At 35.3% G+C, this 21,091-nt stretch overlaps 1 protein-coding gene across 1 annotated transcript; it reads right to left on the bottom strand.

Moving 5' to 3' along the window:
- Nucleotides 1-1,609: 1,609 nt before the first annotated feature.
- Nucleotides 1,610-15,758, bottom strand: LOC134844442 (pseudouridylate synthase TRUB2, mitochondrial-like). The gene is made up of 5 exons (XM_063861123.1): nucleotides 15,550-15,758; nucleotides 15,066-15,243; nucleotides 12,199-12,415; nucleotides 6,408-6,623; nucleotides 1,610-2,134 (listed from the first exon to the last, which is right to left on the bottom strand). Exons 1-5 carry the CDS (start codon nucleotides 15,752-15,754, stop codon nucleotides 1,652-1,654), a joined length of 1,299 nt encoding a protein of 432 aa, XP_063717193.1. The 5' UTR covers nucleotides 15,755-15,758; the 3' UTR covers nucleotides 1,610-1,651.
- Nucleotides 15,759-21,091: the final 5,333 nt, after the last annotated feature.

Below are 21,091 nucleotides of genomic sequence, written 5' to 3'. Positions count from 1 at the left end.
CATCTTAAAAACCGTCGTACATCGTAAGCTGAAAATATCTGGATGTTCATGTTTGGAGGCCAAACGCACTTCCCTGCGAAGCCCTAATAAAATCCCACTATCGGGTTGCTAACTTCAATTTTGATGAATTAATCATTGAATTCGAACTGCTAAAAATTGAAGAAAAAAAATCGTTGCAGTCTACAATGTGGGTTAAACGTGAAAATTTATTTTTTTTCGTTAAAAGTGCAAAAATATGACGTTGAAAGAGCTTAAGCACAGAAGGATAATGTAGCTTGCATTAAAGTTTATACTAGATTACAGTTTTTAAAAAAGATCCTCGTGGGTTGATTTTGAGCATCAAAATGTTTGGAACCCTCGTCCGATTGATCTCAAGGATAAAATCAAAAACTTTTAACAAAAATAAATAAGCCGACAGAATTGAAGCCGAAAGCAAACTAAAAATATAAGCAAGGTGATATACACCATTCCAAATTTGAACCGATAGAGCTTAAGTCTCAAATACCATGAAGCGGAAAATCATCAGGAAAAGGTTATTATTCCATCTATTATTATACATACAATAATTAGAATTCGGGATACATCATTTAAAAGTAATTACTAATAATTAGTATTCAATTTGACTTTTTGTGAAATTGAGCATGTCAGCAGCATCCCAAAAATTCAAGTGAATTTGTTAACACTAGCCAGAAAACGGTAAAAATGCAGCTTTATAAGAAGATTAAGAAAAAATAGAAATGTCTCGAATTAGTTTAACTGTGATACGCATGGGATTCGAACCGGCATCTTCGAACTTAGGAATCTAACGCCCTGCCCTCTCGGCCACGATCACTCAGCAATCGGCGAACACTAGCCACAAATAAAGCAGCTAATTATGCTAATGAATTGCCAATGCGATGCAGAAAAAGTGCCTATAAAAAGTTCACGCAATTTTGCTTGCAATAATTTGGAATATAGCAAACTGAAGGCATCCACGCTAAATTTGCAGATAATTAATTGGAAAGCACAAATCCACAATATGTAATGTCTAAATTATGCATTTTAAAAAACTGGGAGATTTATTGAATTAGAAATTTTCTGAATTCGAATTTTTGCACTGTTGTTTGAAACAAATAGCTTTTTTTCGGTTCATTTGATTAATTAAAAATGAATCAACTGAGTTAACTTATTACTAATCGAATGTCAAAAGACCTGCTATTAAAGTCGTTTTAAGACCTGCTATTAAAAGTCGTATAGCAGGCCAATTCCTGATTTGATAGCGATTGCTAATCGCAAGCGTGAACTTTGACTGAATAAAAAAAACTACCCCAAACATAAATAATCTGTCATTCTTCGAAAGTCAAATTAATTAGCATAAGAGTACGCTAATCGTTCGCGTAATATTATACTGATGCTGATTGCTTTTCGAAATACTCAAGGCGTTAGGAGTGTGAGATGATCGAATGTACATTTTAATCGATCATTTCACACTCGTGTTGCTTTAGTAATTTCGTGGTTAAACCGATTAAATTGGTTCCTTCTCAAATATAACACTTCCTATTGAACTCAGTAAACTTGGGAAACATCCTTCTCAAACAATTTATTTTGAAAAAAAAGTTTAATCTAAGACTGTCGGTCTGTGCGCCCCAATCGTTCTAATTAAGAAAAGTTACTACGATTTCAAATTCTGAACGTCAAAACTACTATGCAATTCATCATCTACTTCAGTTTGCTTCAAGAGTTCATTTTCCGTCGAATGACGCCGCGGCAGCTTCAACAACAGTTCCATATCAATGTTACAGTGAGTTTTAAGAATAGAGTTTACGTGTTGCATGTTGTTCAGAACTGCTTCTACTTTAAACTGTGGTTCCACCAAAGTGTCTTCAGTTGAAATTGGACCCAGAGTTTGCAGAGAGACTTTGTGTGCAGTGGCATATGTTCTCTGTTTGTGTGCAATTAGGTGCAATGCCTTCCTGCAGAAAAAACCACTGCAATTGTGAGTGTTCAGCTCCATTTCAACATATGGAAGAGACATTCGCTTCAGTTGTATGTCATGCAGGATTAGTGTGTTTCTGTGCAGAGTGCGTGACCTGTTGATAATGTCCTCTGCGTCTCTCTCATAACCCTCCAAATCATCATTGTCCCTAGCGGGAAGCTAAAACAAACAAGCTCTTCAATAACTCCAATACAAACGTAATCTGCTCACAGCAAATTTTTAATACTTTTCACCAATAGTTGGCTATGGCTTCTTTGAAACAAAAATCAGTTTACCACAGAAATTGGAAATATGAGAGATCATAAGACATTTACAAAAAAGATATTGCGCTTTTGTTTCCAACCAATGAAACGAACATCGTTTTCTCTGTTTATTACTTGTTGACGCATTTGCATACTAACGTAGAGTGTTGGATTTTGTGTACTCAAAACTATTTAGGGAAAAACTTCAGATCTTGTCAAACCACTTTTATAGCACCTTAAAAAATCTTCAGAAATGTTTTCCATCGAGCTTGGATACTTGACTAGAATGAAAAATTTCGTAAGTGGGATTCCAATTCAAAAAATCTCACACGGATTTCATGGTTTCATCAAAACCTGTTTGATTATGATTCGAATTCCAAAATACTCAAAGGTTCTCCGAGCGTAAAAATTATTTAAAGTTTTTTGTTTGCTATTCAGCAGCAAACATAAAGTTTGTTATTCAAATTAAAACTTAGCGATGAGCTCTTTTGAAGGGGTTACGCGCCTCCACCTCTCAATCGACAGGTCGGTTGTTCGATGCCCACCATGATTCATGCTCGTTGCTTGAGGGCGAGGTAACATTACAGAGCCCAGAAAAATAAACAAAAAATATGCATGCGTCTCTTAAGTAGTGATACAACAGCGGTTGTCCGTGATGAGCTGAACAGCTCGTATGTTGGCCATTTTCCTAGTGGATAAACCGTCTTTACTCTTAACGAGTTGATAAATCAAAGAGCATACTATTCTTTTGCACATACACATGATAGTTTCCTACTTTTTTACAACACTATAAAATTCATTGATGTACTTTAAAAGCATACAATAATCTGCTGGTAAATCATTTCTCCTAAAGTTTTGAACCGCATTTTTTGCGACAGAAACTGTGTTCAAAAACATTCTAGGAGTAGCTGACCATCCATGTTATCTAAAAAAGGCTGAATTTTTTTTACATATCCTTTAAGCTAGCAAAAAAGAATTCGAGGCCAAGATTTAATTCTTTGCCTATTAAGAGATTTTAGCAACAATAAACAATACCACCTCTAGAATTGAAATTGAATGGCCGACTGACGCCATCAAAGAACGTTTCAGTAGTTTACATATATTATTTTAAAAAGTTTGAATAAAGAAAGAATTCAATTATTCTGAAAATAAATGAGATAATAAAATATATTAAAAACCGAAAATTTTGGTTTGCCAAAATTAAAGCATTTCATAAGATAAATCAAAAGATGGCCAATCAATTCAGTCAAAAAAGCAAAAATTTTAAGCACATTTCTCTCAACAGCGGGACTATTTTTAACACAGAGGCGAAGCTACGCTTCGCAAACACGAGCGAGGAAAATGCAAAAGAGAGCTCTAAACAGGCAAAACAAAGTGAAATAAGGATTAAAAATACACACTGAAAAATTTTTTCTCGAGACCAGGAGTATCACGTCCTCATATATGATCCACGACGGCTTGTAATTTTACTAACACTAGCAACCAATAAAGCAGCTACAGTTTCTATCAAATTGCGTATGTTAAGCAGCAAAAATTTGACCAAAAAGTAAAACTATTCAAATTTTCCGGATTTGAATATCCGACCTGTTAATTAGGAGTCTTACGTCATCAAATCTGCGCCACAGTAATTTTATTTGAAAAAATGAGCTTAACGCTTAAACCTAGTATTTGTCTGTTTCAATAGGGGATTAACCACTTATTTAAAGGAAAAAAACGACTCTTCGCTCTTTCAATTGAAGTCTTTATCTCCGATTTGGCTGGGTACTTTTCGAAAAAAAAAGCGAATAAGATTCCTAAAATCGATCAAAAAATTGATATTTTTTCTAATTCAATAAATTTTTCTCTGCTTGAGCAAGGGAAGAGCCAATGCTTTCCACACTCTGATTTCTAGAAGGAAGACTACCGCACCTTGATTTTTCAGATTGAACACTTAATATCAGATTCAGCTAATAGTTTTCGAGGATAGTGACAAAATTTCTAAAAAAACAGTAAAAAATTAAAAAGCAATGTATCAGAAGTCCACATCAGCTTTTCCATAAAAAACAGGGCAAAACAGATTATTCAGAGAAAATTGATTCACCATGTTAGTTTTAATGAACTATCAACCTTCAGAATCAGCAGGTTAGTTTTTGAAAAAGAATAACTTTTCTCTGGACATTTTCTCAGGCCATAATTTTGTTCAAAACCCAGTGAATAGCCACTTGCGCTGGTAAGATTTGCATAACTGACTTTTTTTGTTCGGTTGAACCCTTAATCTCCGAGTAGTTGATGAGAAAAGTCAAAAAAAAATTTAAAAATTAACCAAATTGTCAAAAATGGGCTTGTTTGAGACCTCAACTTTTTCTACCGAAATTAGGGAATAGCCGCTTGAGAAGGAGAGATCCCTATGATTTGTTCTTTTGTTTGAAACCTTGATCTCATATTTGTGCATTTAAAATTTGAGTAAATGAAAAAAAAAATCAAAACAAATAGACCGAAAAGCCCCTATTGAAACTTTCGAAGACCGTAGAACGTGAGGCAAAATGAAAATAGACAAGCCAAAAAACTAGGCACGAGTAGCCAGTGTTTCCATTGCTACCATTTTTTTTTTGAAAATCGATAAAGTAGTATTTAAAAAAACTGAAACTTCTGCGAAAAGTGAAAAAAATTCCAAAGCGTCGCAAAAAAAACTAAAAACAACAAATCCCATATATACATGTTTTTTCAAACAGGAACTAACATTATTCAAAATAAATCTGCATTATATGCCTTCAAATTGGTTACACTTAAATAAGCTTTAAATTGATTCAATTGAAATATACCAAAGTGCCACCAAATGAGCATTTTATTTGCGACTTAGGTTAGAAAAAAAATCTCCGTAATAATACACTACGCTTCGTTAGTGTAAAAATCATTTGACTGTAACCACAGCCAATCAATATGATCGTAATCCAACAACTGGGAACAAATGACAGTTGGGAAGAGGTAACCACATGGAACATTATTCTATCTAGAGTAGTCTTGAAATAAAACGCGTTGAAGAGACAAATTAACATCTTTATAAGTCTAAATATATTTTTTAAACAGAAGCCAAACTGCACTTCGCAAACACAAGCAACAAAATAGTAGCTCTAAAAAACTTGTCTTCTGCCGAAATCCAACTACCGAAATCCAACCACCTGGAGATTAGGCGCCTCACGTCCTCGCTACGGTCGCTGAAATATTTAGTCAGACTAGCCAGAAATAAGGCAGCTACAGATGCTATTGAATTGCCGCTGCTATGCATTGAAGCAGAAGTGTCACTAAAAGAGTACTTCATTTGTGTGCTAGATTCGAAAAAACTTAGAGTTCGCAATATGACTCTACGCTCGCTAGTTCGGTTGTGTAAACATATCTCAAACGACAGTCGAGTTGCGTCAATATAATATTGCCTTTTCTTTTTATATTTGGCGTAGCGATAAAAACAATTGCTTCCAAATTTTGATTTTGCAGCGGAAAAAGACTGAATCTCAAATTGCTCCTCACTCAATGATCGTAACGAACACTTTTTCACTCTATCAACTGGGAATACTAAGAGACTAGTTTGACGCTACTCTTTCTTAATATTCCATATACAGCTCTTAATTTGCAATCCCGATAGAATTCACTTAAGCAATAGCAAATCTCTTACGTTTAAATGGAAAAACATAGCCAATCGAAGATCTGAAAAGAGTAATGAACGCAAACAAACAAAAAAACACTGACTTTGTCGAAAAAATCTCAACTATCGAATTTCAAAGAAAAAAATAGATACCCTTTAAGCTCTTTGAACTTCTAGAACAATTTATGAACGTCATTTTTTGATAACATGAACCCAACTAAAGAAAACTGTATCAATAGATAAAGTTTTCATTCCGCTCGAAATCTAAAAAACAGATTCCACTTTCGAAACAAGAAATCGTTCACGTTCGATTTTTCGCGCCATTTCCACGTTCGTATTTGGAGAGTGCTATTTACGTCACTTTCAGCAGATGAATTTCAGTTGAACTCAAAAAAAGCATTATACCGAAGTGCATCAGTATTTTAAGACTTTTTCCTAAAAAAAAAACAAAAAAACAATCAGCAAGACCTATATAAGAATCTTCACTATGTTCATTACTCTTAATCACTACGTTCATTACTCTTAAAAAATGGAACAAATAGCAGTTCAATTGTGAAATGAAGATGCTTACAGCGAGTTGTTTGCGTAGCCCCACTTGGTAGTCATACACAAACTGGAACATCTTCTTCTTCAGCCACTTCCGCTCCACCTGACTGTATTCACACCTGTGTCTGTTGCCCCCACCCAGAGTGTGATCATCAGTTGCCAGTCCAAACTCCCCCACCACTCTGAACTTCTGTCTCCAGTCCAGTTTAACAGCCTCGTCCCTCACTGCTTTGGATACCTCCTGTTATCGAACATTTTAATATATATTTTTGACATTTAATTTAGTTCAAACTTAATTAAAAAACTATGATTTCAAATATATATTTTGTAATTTTATTTAAAACCAGATTCCAAATTTAATTTTTAAATATTATTCTTTCAAAAAAATTACTATCTCTTTTTGGTGGAGCCATAGCCGCCATAGTTTAAGAATAAAAAAAATCTATGCCTGTGGCTATAAATAAAGGCAGTTACAGACGCTTCTATTTTACAGTTTTTATGGTTAAAGGACTTTTTGTTGGAACAATGTCCTCGTTTCCGCTGCAATTTAATGTAATTGCTACTACTTTTTGCAACCAGAACAATAACATAATTTCAAAAAATAAAGAAAAGGCTCCATTCAATGCTCACTTCTGTCTAAAAAACTTCAAAAAATCTGTAAATCTTCATAAGCGCAATAAACTATCACATTATAACACATTCATAAACCGAGAGGATTTTCAATTTAAATCACAAGCCAAGTCCGTACTGTGGCAACTTAGTCGAACATATAAGCAGAAAAACGATCGTCCGAAAACTATTCCTTTCAAGAGGAAACTTTTCCAGTTTTAAAAAAGCAGGCCCAGGCTGGATTCAAGCGTATTGCGATAGCTTGAATTGTTTCTCAAAAAATTAAGTTTTATGCAGCAAGCTACTCAAGTGATGAGATTTTGAAAGGCTTCGACGCGTTTTCAGGTCTCAATTCGGTTCGCAAAAAACAAAAGCGAAGAAATTTTGAAACATTTCAATTGGCTTTGATGACTTAAATTGGTTTGCCAAAAACACATCTTGAATTGCCCAGAACTTGAATTGCTCATGAATAGATATCTAAATGATTCTGTCATTCAGTTAGACAAAAGTTATTAAAGCGAATTGCGATAGCTTGAATTGTTTCTCAAAAAATTAAGTTTTATGCAGCAAGCTACTCGAGTGATGAGACCTTGAAAGGCTTCGACATGTTTTCAGGTCTCAATTCGGTTCGCAAAAAACAAAAGCGAAGAAATTTTGAAACATTTCAATTGGCTTTGATGACTTAAATTGGTTTGCAAAAAACATAACTTGAATTCCCAGAACTTGAATTGCTCATGAACCGAGCTTCAAATGATTCTCTCATTCAGATAGACAAAAGTTATTCAAGCGAATTGCGATAGCTTGAATTGTTTCTCAAAAATAAAGTTTTATGCAGCAAGCTACTCGAGTGATGAGACTTTGAAAGGCTTCGACGTGTTTTCAGGTCTCAATTCGGTTCGCAAAAAACTAAATCGAAGAAATTTTGAAACATTTCACTTGGCTTTGATGACTTAAATTGGTTTGCAAAAAACATAACTTGAATTCCCAGAACTTGAATTGCTCATGAACCGAGCTTCAAATGATTCTGTCATTCAGATAGACAAAAGTTATTCAAGCGAATTGCGTTAGCTTGAATTGTTTCTCAAAAAAATTAAGTTTTATGCAGCAAGCTACTCAAGTAATGAGACTTTGAAAGGCTTCGACGTGTTTTCAGGTCTCAATTCGGTTCGCAAAAAACAAAAGCGAAGAAATTTTGAAACATTTCAATTGGCTTTGATGACTTAAATTGGTTTGCAAAAAACATAACTTGAATTCCCAGAACTTGAATTGCTCATGAACCGAGCTTCAAATGATTCTGTCATTCAGATAGACAAAAGTTATTCAAGCGAATTGCGATAGCTTGAATTGTTTCTCAAAAAAATTAAGTTTTATGCAGCAAGCTACTCAAGTGATGAGACTTTGAAAGGCTTCGACGTGTTTTCAGGTCTCAATTCGGTTCGCAAAAAACAAAAGCGAAGAAATTTTGAAACATTTCAATTGGCTTTGATGACTTAAATTGGTTTGCAAAAAACATAACTTGAATTCCCAGAACTTGAATTGCTCATGAACCGAGCTTCAAATGATTCTGTCATTCAGTTAGACAAAAGTTATTCAAGCGAATTGCGATAGCTTGAATTGTTTCTCAAAAATTAAGTTTTATGCAGCAAGCTACTCGAGTGATGAGACCTTGAAAGGCTTCGACGTGGTTTCAGGTCTCAATTCGGTTCGCAAAAAACAAAAGCGAAGAAATTTTGAAACATTTCAATTGGCTTTGATGACTTAAATTGGTTTGCAAAAAACATAACTTGAATTCCCAGAACTTGAATTGCTCATGAACCGAGCTTCAAATGATTCTGTCATTCAGAAAGACAAAAGTTATTCAAGCGAATTGCGATAGCTTGAATTGTTTCTCAAAAAAATTAAGTTTTATGCAGCAAGCTACTCAAGTGATGAGACTTTGAAAGGCTTCGACGTGTTTTCAGGTCTCAATTCGGTTCGCAAAAAAACAAAAGCGAAGAAATTTTGAAACATTTCAATTGGCTTTGATGACTTAAATTGGTTTGCAAAAAACATAACTTGAATTCCCAGAACTTGAATTGCTCATGAACCGAGCTTCAAATGATTCTGTCATTCAGATAGACAAAAGTTATTCAAGCGAATTGCGATAGCTTGAATTGTTTCTCAAAAAAATTAAGTTTTATGCAGCAAGCTACTCAAGTGATGAGACTTTGAAAGGCTTCGACGTGTTTTCAGGTCTCAATTCGGTTCGCAAAAAACAAAAGCGAAGAAATTTTGAAACATTTCAATTGGCTTTGATGACTTAAATTGGTTTGCAAAAAACACAACTTGAATTCCCAGAACTTGAATTGCTCATGAACCGAGCTTCAAATGATTCTCTCATTCAGATAGACAAAAGTTATTCAAGCGAATTGCGATAGCTTGAATTGTTTCTCAAAAATTAAGTTTTATGCAGCAAGCTACTCGAGTGATGAGACTTTGAAAGGCTTCGACGTGTTTTCAGGTCTCAATTCGGTTCGCAAAAAACTAAATCGAATAAATTTTGAAACATTTCAATTGGCTTTGATAACTTACATTTGTTTGCAAAAAAACTCAAAGTTAGTTGAAGCAAGGTAATCGAGCGATGAAACCTTGAAATAATCCAAGTCACTTCGATAGCTTAAACTGGTTTCGATTAAAACAAACTTTTTTTCGAAACAAACAACTGAAGCGAAGTGCGTACGAAGCACTTGAAGTTCTTCTTGATAAATTGAAATTATTGAAATGAGAGAGCGACGAAACTTGAATTAAGGTTGCAAAAACCTATCTTGGGAAAAATGAAGCTCTGAAGCTAAACTTTCACCGTCTTGGAACGAAAGTATACATCATAGAAAAAAACATTGTTATGGTTACTTGGTTTGTTTTGAAGATGGATCTTTACACACAAAACTCCAGCCAAAAAATTGACAAGAACTGTCGAGCATTGATGAAGAAAAGAGTAGTTTTTTTATCTTTAAAAATGGACTTTTTACAAAAAAACCTTAAATTTTTTTGACCTCAGAACAATTGGAACTTACAGAAGTCTAGTCTCTTAACGTTCTTAAAATCTGAGGTCAATGGCCGCTTTGAACCATCGTTAAGCGTAGTGAACACAGCATTCATAAAAGTTATAGAATGTCAAAACACGGCATAGATAGCTGATTCTGAGCTTTCATTCAAACAGAGAGGCGAAGCTGCACTTCGCAAACAAGCAAAAAAAATGCAAAGCAGTAGCTTTGAAACAGTAAAAAAAATCTACGAAAAACTTTGAAGAATAAATGTCCTCTGCGGGAATCGAACCTCAGACCTTCCGCTTTCAAGTTTTCCAGTTGACTGCACTAAACATTTGAGCAAAAAAGCAGCAAAAATGCGTCTTAAAAAGCACAAAAACAAACTTTGCATGTAACCATTGGTAATGACATAAGCTAAACGCAACCACACTTTAAATTGGAAAGTTTTAGCCAAAGCTGCGTGTAAACTATGCAATACAAAAATTCGCCAAAAAGACTAAGTATCAACAATTCTGATTTTTTTTGTTGTGACTACTGAATATGGGAGGAACTTCGTATTCGGGTGTGTTTTAGTTTTTCTCTTTTTGTTTTCCACACAAAATCAGGTACCACAAATAATCATCGTAATAGGTCGTGATATATCATCTTGAAGCCCTTTCAATCGTTATTTCAACAACTTTCCAAAGAATTTTTAAAAAAAAGTTGTCCCAGTCTCAAAAAAAAAACGGGTGTAAAAGTTTTGATTTTAGTCCAAATTCGAGCGAATAAAGCGAGCGAGCAGCAGATTTACATGAATATGAAAAGCGTATTTATGCTTACTTTAAGCCATGAAAATTTAATTTTACTCAAAAAAGTCGTTCAAGCTCAATAGCGCCATTTTGTGAATTAAAACCTTCAAAAAATCAAAAGTTTCTGCAAAAAAAACGAGAAATTTTTGTATCTTTTATAATTGTTTTGTTTTTCTTGTTATTTTTCTTCAACTGTTGCCCAATTTGCTTATTTTACTATGACTGAAGTTCAGATTCTTTCATCACACCACGCAGAAAAAACGACAGTTTGACACAGGCGAAGCAAAAAGCAGCTCTATAAAGTGCAATATGAAAAAATTGGAAGAAGCCTCGAATTAGCAAAAATTCGACTAGGTCTAGGATTCACTCTGCGACCTACTACAATCAATCTCACGCACTTATCACTTAGCCAGGCACGCTAAACTACTTATAATTACTAGTCACAAATAAAGCAGCTACAAATGCTAATAAATTGCCAATGCCATTCAGCGAAAGTGGCACCAAATGCAAATAGTCAATACTTTGCAAGTAATAATTTGGAATATAACAACCTGAAGGCAACCACACTACCTTCGCATGTAAAAATCAGAAATCATAAAATCACATTATGTATAAATTATGCATTTCAAAAAATGTTTGAAAAAATTGCTAGATTGAGTTGGAAATCGAATTTTTATTATTTTTATGTTGTTTGAAACAAACAACTTTTTTTTCGGTTTATTTGATGAATAAAAAAGCATCAACTAAGTTAACTTATTACTATTCGAATGTCAAAGCCCATGCTGTCAAAAAATGTAAGGTGCCGCAAAAAGTGGCACCAATATTTGCGACTTAGGTTAGAAAAAAGAAGGTTCTTAATAAAACATTAAGCTGACGCTAGTTTAAATAAAAAGGTTTTTACTGTAAATATTTTAAGACTTGGGTCGGAACATTCTGTGCTACTTGCACAGTAACCGGCTAATTTGTTTAATCTAACATGAATGAAAAATGAAATCAACTGTGTCAGCTTATTAATAATCAAATGGTAACGAATATGCTATTAAATAGCTTATTCAGTCTTCTGCTGAAAAGTGCCACCAGAAGTAGCACTAAAATTTGCAACTTTGCTTGGAAAAGACTGGTCTTCGATTATCACACTACACTGCACTTGTGCAAATATAGGATTGGTAACAAAAAACTTAACAGGCAAACTAGCCAAAACAATTAACACGAGTCGGCAAACAACCTCTTTGAGAAAATGTTTCATGCAAACTCGTTTTTTTTGCATAAATGAACAAATATCAAAGTGATCTTGAAAGACTGAATTTGCATGTGATATAGGTTGAAAATTTGTAGATTGTTCTTTGTAATTAATTCCATCAGCTTTTACTATCTGCTACTTGATATGCATTACCTGTCGTGGACTGACAGCCAGCAGGAGAATTCCAGAAGTGAACTGGTCCAGGTAGTTGACTCTAGAGACAGATAGAGAGGGGTGGAAGGGACCCCTGACTAGAGGGTGGTGGGGGAGGAGAGCGGACACACTGACTATTGCTAATTTGCCATCTTCAGAGACACGCTCCACTTTTGGATGACTCATCACTTCGTACTGCATTTGCACGTCTTCTGACCTAAACTGAAAGTGGTTATGTAGCACACAAGTCATAAAGCAGACAATTACTTTTTAAACCAATCAGAATTGAGATAAGAAAACAAACGTACGAAAAAAACTCTTTGTTCTTGCGTAAACTTGCTTTCCTCATCTCGATTCTGATTGCTTAATAAATGTATTTGTCTACTTTATGACGAACATGAAATAAATGTTGTCTTCGTTTTGACCGCTTTTCACTGAAAGTGCAAATAATTCATGGTGGCGACAAATGAGACGATAGTCGTTAGTTAAGACGACATTTAATTCCAAGGCGGTTTTACGAAGACAATTAATTTCACAGAGGCAAAGCTGAGCATCGCAACACTTGCGATGCGATTAAAACATTGCACTACAAGATTATGATTTAGTAAAAAAAAAATTTTGTTGACAAAATTACTCGGAAAAAGTCAAAAAAACTATCTACAAAAATTTCATATCTTTTTATCGGATGAGGTTCATAAACAGTCTAAGCAAGCATTGGGAACGAATGACCGAGCGAAAAATTAGGCAAAAAAACGTGGGTAGATCCTCGTTTAGCCGAAAACGAAATTGTTATTATGAAAGAATTTCAAGCTACAAAATGTTTACAACCAATACCCTCCTGAAGCAGGCAAATTCATTTTTTAAAAATTGTCCGAAAAACTACGCAAAATAATTTGACTAAGCCGATATATCATAAGTTGAACCCGTTTAACCGAAAAAAGGAACAAATGTATGGCCTTAAAGCTCTTTGAGTTTCTAGAACAAACTATCGGCACTTTTTCGATAACATTAACCAAATTTGAGAAAACTGGATCAAAAGGTAAATTTTTATTTCACTGGCAAATCTGAAAACTAAATTCCATTTTCGAAACTAAAAGTCGACCACGTTTTCGCGAGCTGTTAACTTTCGCTGTTCAATGGTGGAACTTGCCTTCTGTTTAAGAAAAGAAATGAACTGAACTTTAAAATAAATCAAAACTCAAACCGCGATAAAGTAAATTTGATCCTGAACAAATTTAAAGTCTTTTCCTGAAAAACAAAAACGAAAGAAAAATCATCGCAATTGATATAAGAGTCTTAAATATGTTCATGGACCTTGGAACTACAGAACAATTTCAAATTTAAGTAAAAATTTGAATCAAAAATTTAAAAAAAACCTAAGCTTTGGAATGGAACTGCTTGAAAAACGTATTGCATTTGGAACAAAACGACAAATGAGCCAAAACAAGACAACCAAAAGTAGTAAAAAAAAAATTAAGACAAACAAAAAAACAACAAATGAGTCAACAAAAAATTAGACAACCAAAGCAGCTCTTAAAAATGCAATAAGAAAAAGTAGAAATAAGCCTCGAATTAGTAAAAGGTCGGCTACGGCTCGGATTCGATCTGCAACCAAGAGACTAAGAGTCACCCGCACTAACTAATCCGCCACGGACGCTTAATAAGTACCAAATGCTAGCCACAAACAAAGCAGAGTACTGATGCTATGAAAATTCTAATGCTACAGATCGTGATTACAGCAAAAATGCCACCAAATAAGTGAACACTTATACTTGCGAGCTAGGTTGAAAAAGACGGTTTCTACTAAACCATACGCGCGCAAGCTCGCTAGTGTTAAGGAAAGTTGCCTACGGGAAAAAAAGTCGGTTTTACCAAACCATTACCCCTCCCCTTAGATAAAGTTAGTAGAATTTTCGACCAATTAGAATGCAGCAAGTTCGAATTATAAATAGAACGCCCCAGTGCTATATTACTGCTTTTATTTATAGGGGTGGTAATACTTTAGTAGATAAAATAGGGGAAAGGGATTTTTAGGTAGATGGTATAGTTCCCGATTACAATTCACTTCCTCTTGCAAAAACAGAATATAGGTCTTTTCTTATCATTGGAATACTCACTAGTTTCATATGGATGTCCTTTACCCCCAAACGAAAAATCACAAACAACCTTGATTCAACTTAAAATGCATGCATAAAAGCGGCCACTAAAAGGATAGCCGCCAATAAGGTTTAAAAAAACTCGTTCGACCAATTCATGGGGAGCAGTGGTGAAGTGGTTACGTCTCCGCCTCTCAATGGAAAGGTCGGATGTTCGAGGCCCACCATGATCCGTGCTCGTTGCTTGAGGGTACGGCAACATTACCCAGCCCAGAAAAATAACCAAAAAAAATTGCATGTAGTTCTTAAGCAGGGGCACAACAGCGGTTCGCCGTGATGAGCTGTACAGCTCGTATGTTGGTCCTATCCCTCGTGGATGAATGATCTTAAATTATCAGCCATATTAAGCGCGGAAAAAAAACACATTAAACACGGAAAAGCGTTTGAGAGTTTCTAAATTCAACTTTCGTGGTTTTAGCATAGTTTTCAAATTTTTTCTCTTGTTTCTCGGACCAAGTTAAGATCCTCGAACCCCACCCATGTTTGGGGGGATGTTAACTTGGTTCTATTTGGGAATTTTCATAAAATTCAGCCAATATGAATCGAGCAATAGCCAGTAACGCGCTCAATGCTGAGGCGAGACGGAAGATCTTAACTTGGTCCATCTGGAAAAGATAGTAATTTGATCGTTTCTGTAAAACCTGGTTCAATTAAATGACTCTGACTTGCTATTACTTTGACCAAGCCAAAGCCTCGCTGGTTTCTACTTACGAAAAAGCGCTTTGAACCAAGTTTTGCTGTAGTTGTACGAAATCCAATCGCCGTTCTGCACCTTCTGTCGTGATGCCTTTTGAGATTTGGGTCAAATATTGAGATAGCTCAGATAGTTTCTTTTGGTCTGTCTCTCCTGTATCGGTAGGCATACAGTTGTTCACCTGCTCTTCAATACCTGTTAAGGATTACACCTTCTTTAGTATCAAGTTAACGCTTATGTCAAAAAGAAACAAAAAACTGTTCTTTTTTCAAGAAACGACCACTTGAGCGTTGCAAACCACTAAAACTTTCACCAAAATTTTGTATTTTTCTGCGCTTACCATCTAATTTTTTTTTAAATTTCAAATTTTAACATAATTTTGCAAATGATACTCTCTAGTTCTTTCTATGATATTATATACTTTTCGAATACTTCATCAACTGAAGCCAGTTTATTTTTGAAGATTTAAGAAATTGACTGGTTATTAGTCGCATCACTAGCCTCTCCCGTCTTTTTCCCAGTTGACCAAATAGTGCTGTTTTGGGACTGGGCCATGGTGGTAGTTTCTGTTCACATCTGCTAATACACTCTGTTGCAACTGTTTCACCACCTTCCCACATGAGACATTTTGAGGCTTATAGACAGCTACGAGTCCATTCAACAATCGCATGAACTCAACTGAACTCTTTCTTCCCACAGTGCTCATTTTCACATCTTCAAATGACATCAATTCGAGGTCAAATATTGTAATCAGGGGTTACTCATAACAATGCCAGGCTAAACCGTGGAAAAATTATGTGGAAAAATTGCTAAACCGGCTGATAGAGCAATCCGTAGAAAATCATTCCAAAACTTATTTTATTAACTTTTTTCGAGAGTTAATTTTGCACCCTCCAAAAAGAATATCTTATTCAAAAAAAAGTGCGCAAGACAAAGTAACCAGACCTAAAAACAATAAATAACGAAAACTCGACAAAAATTTATTTATTACCCTTAGGTCATATGAACCCAGCGATATTATTGGGTTTTTTAAGGGATGTAGTAATAATAAATAATGACTTATGACTGTTTTGTTTTCATTTTAAAAAATTATTTGACATTGCCAAGCAATTAAAATTTTTCCGAGTTCAGTTCAATCATTTTCTTAGACTTTTCAAAATTGAACTAGAGCCTGATTGAAACCGGAACAATGATGGATACAAACAACTAGTTGATTTTCATTTCTTCTTTGCCTAACTCTCGTAGGTTGAGCCTACTTTTTGTACCCTAGATATTCCCGTTTTCATGTTTTCCTAAAATTCTGTTTTTCGGAAAGCTTTTGTGCCATCTGGGACTCGATCCTGGTGCCGCCGGGGATGTGATCCTTTGATTCTTTATATCTGACGCGTTCAGACAATTCGGCCACAGACAATTCAGCCAATTTCAAATTCAGACAATTCAGTCAAAATGAGTGAGACAATTCGGCCAAAGACTATTCAGACAGTTTTAAAGTTTTAAAACGTGCGCGCAAAAACTTTTCACATGCGCCAACACATCAAAGCTTTCATTAGACGACTTATAAGTAATTCCTTTCAAATGCACATAAAACAATTAAAATTAACAGAACCAAAAATGTCTAAGCATAATAAAACTTTATACAACCTAAAAACGTTATGTTTCCAATATTGGAATAATAGTTAAGCAAAAATCGAACTCTACAAAAACTGCGCAATACTTAAAAGTTAACCAATTTACACGAAAGCAGACCCGAAATTGGGAATTTACAGGCGGTCAAAAGGATATCAGTTAAAGGGCTGACCACCCCTACCACGTACTGGCCACACAGTTACGCTGATATTCTTATCATGCCTTAGGCGGGGGAGGGTGCAACCGCCTATCAGGTAATTTGGGTAGTTGGTTGAAACTAATTTGATACTTAAACTTTTTTAAAAGATAAACTAATTGCGATTAAAATATTGACCAACCAGAAACCAGTACCGCGTTTAGCGCCTACTTTTAGCAGTTAAATGGTCCATTGACACAATTAACATTGATTAATTTTCATTAGTAAGTAGCTTGAACAACTGGTTGATTAGTATCCGAATCATTCTCATTCATTCACTTTTAGCAAAAGTTGACGTAAAATGGAATTCGTAAAATCTGAACGCGGAAAAAAACATCTTTGTCTCGACGGTTATTGATACCGTGAAAAAAACCAACTTAAGAACGGTCTCATTAAATGGCAATGTACATTTGGAAATTGTAGAACAGTGGGTTATTTGAATGTCAAAAAAATTATTTGCTTGGCATTCGTTCCCATTGACGACGTTATTTTCGCTTTTGAGGCGCTCCGAAAAGAGGATCCCTCAGAGGAATTCCAGAGTCTATCAGACTACTTCGAAGACACCTATATTGGTGCTTGTCGAGGAAATAGACGCGTCAAACCAAAGTTTGATATTGCCGATTGGAACGTTTTCAATCGGGTGCTCAGCGGAGAACCTCGTACGAACAATGCGTTGGAGGCATGGAATGGCAGCTTCAATAAATTCGTATCGACAAAGCATCCAGCCCTCCCCAAGTTGATCACACGATTCAAAGATGAGCAAAAAAACGCCGAAATTAATGTAGAGAGACTGATGTCCGGTGATATTATCAGAAAACAGAAGCCCAAGTATTCAATAGCAAATGATAAACTCGTTCAAAACGCAAAAAACTACAATCGAGACCATATACAGAAGTATTTAAAACTGTGTACCTTCAATGTACATATTTCGTAAAACTTTATGCATAGCAAGTTTGTTTTGATCTTCGAAATTTGTTATTTGATGTTTTACATTTCTTTGGTAAACTGTTGAAAGCCTTCTGACTCTAATCAAATTAGAAAAGTTTTATTGTTCCCTTTTATCTTGTCTCTTTAATCTAAATCGGCCGAATTGTCTTTGGCTGAATTGTCTGAGTTTTTTGGCTGAATTGTCTGTATTTTAAATCGGCTGAATTGTCTGTGGCTGAATTGTCTCTGCGCCATATCTGATTTAGTGATCGATTTTTGATTCTTCATCTCTAATTACGCCCATATTTAATTAACTAACTCTTGTGGTTAACTTATCAAATAGTTTAAGGGTGACCCTGCGAGTCACGACGATTTTAGAGTTAACTAACAACAATTTCCACTTCATTTGAAGACTTGTCATTATGGAATATTTCCCAGCAGTTGACGAGTTGGTATGCGCGGGAAAAGCCAAAAAAAACGAGCTCACCAGAATGTTGATTAAATATGATCTACAATGCCTATTGCGCCAATCAGTATCTCAAATGAGTGTTAGAAAAATCAAATATTAGCTACAAATGAAGCTGTTACTTCACCTAGAGAAGAAACTGGACAAACTGGTTGATGAAAACCCGTTGATACCCTATGTAAACCCGATGATACCCTATGTAAACCCAATGATACCCTATGTACAACCACAAACACTCTGAAACCATGACTGAATGCAAGGCAAACTCAATTAAAGTGACAAGAATCAAACCCATCGAAAAAGATCAACAAACAAAACGAACTCGAAGTATCCCCGAGAAAGGAGCGACGGCTTATCAAAGAATTCTTAATGACAAAGAAGAAACCCACAAAATTGTTCAATTTCTGAACGTTCATTGTGAAGTTACGGATAAAAAACATCGTGAAACCCAATCTGTCAGTAAAAAAAAACAAGAATAAACGGATCCTTCTCATTATGCTGTCGAATGTAAGGCCAAAGAAAATTATTTTTCTTCCCTTTGGAAGCCGAAAATTTTACAAAATAGTATTAATGCACCAGTCTTCATTACAAAGTACTATACAACAGGAAAAACTAGAAACGGAAAACGGGTTGCTCAAACAACGCCTTGATCTGTTCTCAAGGGGAGTTGACCCGAAGAATCTATCCTAGAGGAACTTCAAATCGATCGAAGAGACGTACATAATCAATGGAAGGAGATACTTGCTGCTTCAATATCCGATGATTAATTACGTTCTCATGAAGTTACTACTAATTTTAACACATTGAATCAAATTATAAAACACGAACCGCTTCTTCTTCTAAAACCATTTTCTATCAAAAAAACCAAGCGCTTGTACATATCTTTAGTCTGATCTCACTATACACTGTTTTGACATCTGTTGACTAGTAACTTCTGTGAGACTGTCATCACTATACCAGGTCATCAACTACTGAGAAAAACTAGAAGTTCACTGACCTCGAAGAAAAAGAAAGGCGGAGGAGTTTGGATTTACATCAAAAACGAAATAAAGGCGACGAGTTGTCTTGAGGAAGAAAACACGCATTAGAAAAGCACCTGGAATTCATTTTCATATGAAAATATGATCTTGGCGGTTTTTTAATAACCACCTGATGCTGAAAAAGACCATGAAATTGCAGATCACATCATTTACACTATAGGCGAGGAAATTAACAGAAAGAGGAAAACGAAGTTTGTAATCTGGGGAGATTTCAACTATTTCGATCTCCCACTTTTATCTGGATGCAGTGAGGTTAAAATTAATAAAACTGAACCTACCAGGAACAAGTCACGCCCGATAGAGTATCAAATCACCAAACATATAATATGTGTCGGAGACTTTTAAACCTTCATTTCACACAGATCTTTTCGGCATAAATTGAAGAGGAGCCTTCATTAAACCAAAACGTGGGTAATTGCTCTTTCGAGACCAAAGAATCCAAAAACAAAAACGATTAAATTTGGAATAGGACAACACAATTATTGACTTAATTGAGAGATTTTGATTTTGAAGATGCAAAGATTTTGAGGATGCAATATAAAAAATCCACTCGATGCATACTGCTAAAACAGACGAATTCTGCCCTCAGAAGAAAATTCATATATCAGACTTGAAATATCTAACACAGAGGCAAAGCTGAGCTTCGCATCACTTGCGCGATACAACTAGATCTAACAAAATGAATGAGGATAGTTCTGAAAAGAAGAATCCAAGGAATATAATGCAAAAATCAGTATCGGAACACAATTAACCAAGCGGTGAGAAGCTGAAAATATCTGAGCAGAAGCTCTTTAGGCCAATTTATTTTTAAATTCAAAACTATTTTAAAATTTTCACGTCCCTCATCGCCTCATACCACACGCACAAGCATGCAAAATTTTGTTTCGCGCATCAAACGACGCAAAAAGAGGCTACTAAGCCAAAACCTAAAATAAGAAAAAAGAAATTCCAGCAAACCGAGTGGTAAAAAAGCAACAAACTATCAAAACGGAGGGGAAAATAAAAATTTTTCTTGAAACAACCCAAAATTAGGTCACTAAGCCGATAAAAACCCGCCAAAAATTTTTGGGCCGAAGAAAACTTTTCAGCGAAACAAAAAAATCAAAAAAAAGAAATACAAAGCCAATTTAAGTAAAATTCGACCGCTAAAAGCACCATGTAAGTAAATCAAACGCTATAAGCACCATTAAAAAATGCGCTCAGCAAAAAAAAAAACGATTCGCTCAGCAAAATATACGGCAACTCTGCCAACAAAAGATAAGCAGACAAATAAAAAGCCGAAAATTTCAGTTGAAACAGAAAATTTCACGTTTGAAAAAAAAACATGTCCTGGTCAGATTCAAACCAAGGATCTTTGAGTCGCAGGCGTATTCGTTACCTCCAGGCTAAAAATGGCCAGGAAAGCCAAAAAAATTTGAACTAATTATGAAACAAGGTACCACAAGAGATGAGTCCAGATGAAAATAGTGTTGTGCCCAAAGTTATTAACGGGAAAAAAGTCTTGTACCCGATAGCAATACCCTTGCTTCTTGCAAGTGTAATGAACACAAAACAGCACTTTGCAAAAATTTGCTCGAACGAAACGAAGTTTTTACCTTGTACCACCAGCAGCAACTTCAAAGCTACCACGTTTGACTTTACAAGAAGTTAAAAATTTCTTGAAAAATTTGGAGAAAACTGCCAGTGGGCCCGATTGCTTATCACACTGGCTACTGAAACGCAAACAATTTAGCAGAACCGCTGCTAAAGATATAAAACGTTCCCTTGAAACATAAAATTCCCAAGTAA

Source organism: Symsagittifera roscoffensis, chromosome 4, assembly GCF_963678635.1.
Source record: "Symsagittifera roscoffensis chromosome 4, txSymRosc1.1, whole genome shotgun sequence".
Lineage (NCBI taxonomy): Eukaryota > Metazoa > Xenacoelomorpha > Acoela > Convolutidae > Symsagittifera > Symsagittifera roscoffensis.
This window is presented reverse-complemented; position numbering and strand designations above follow the sequence as displayed.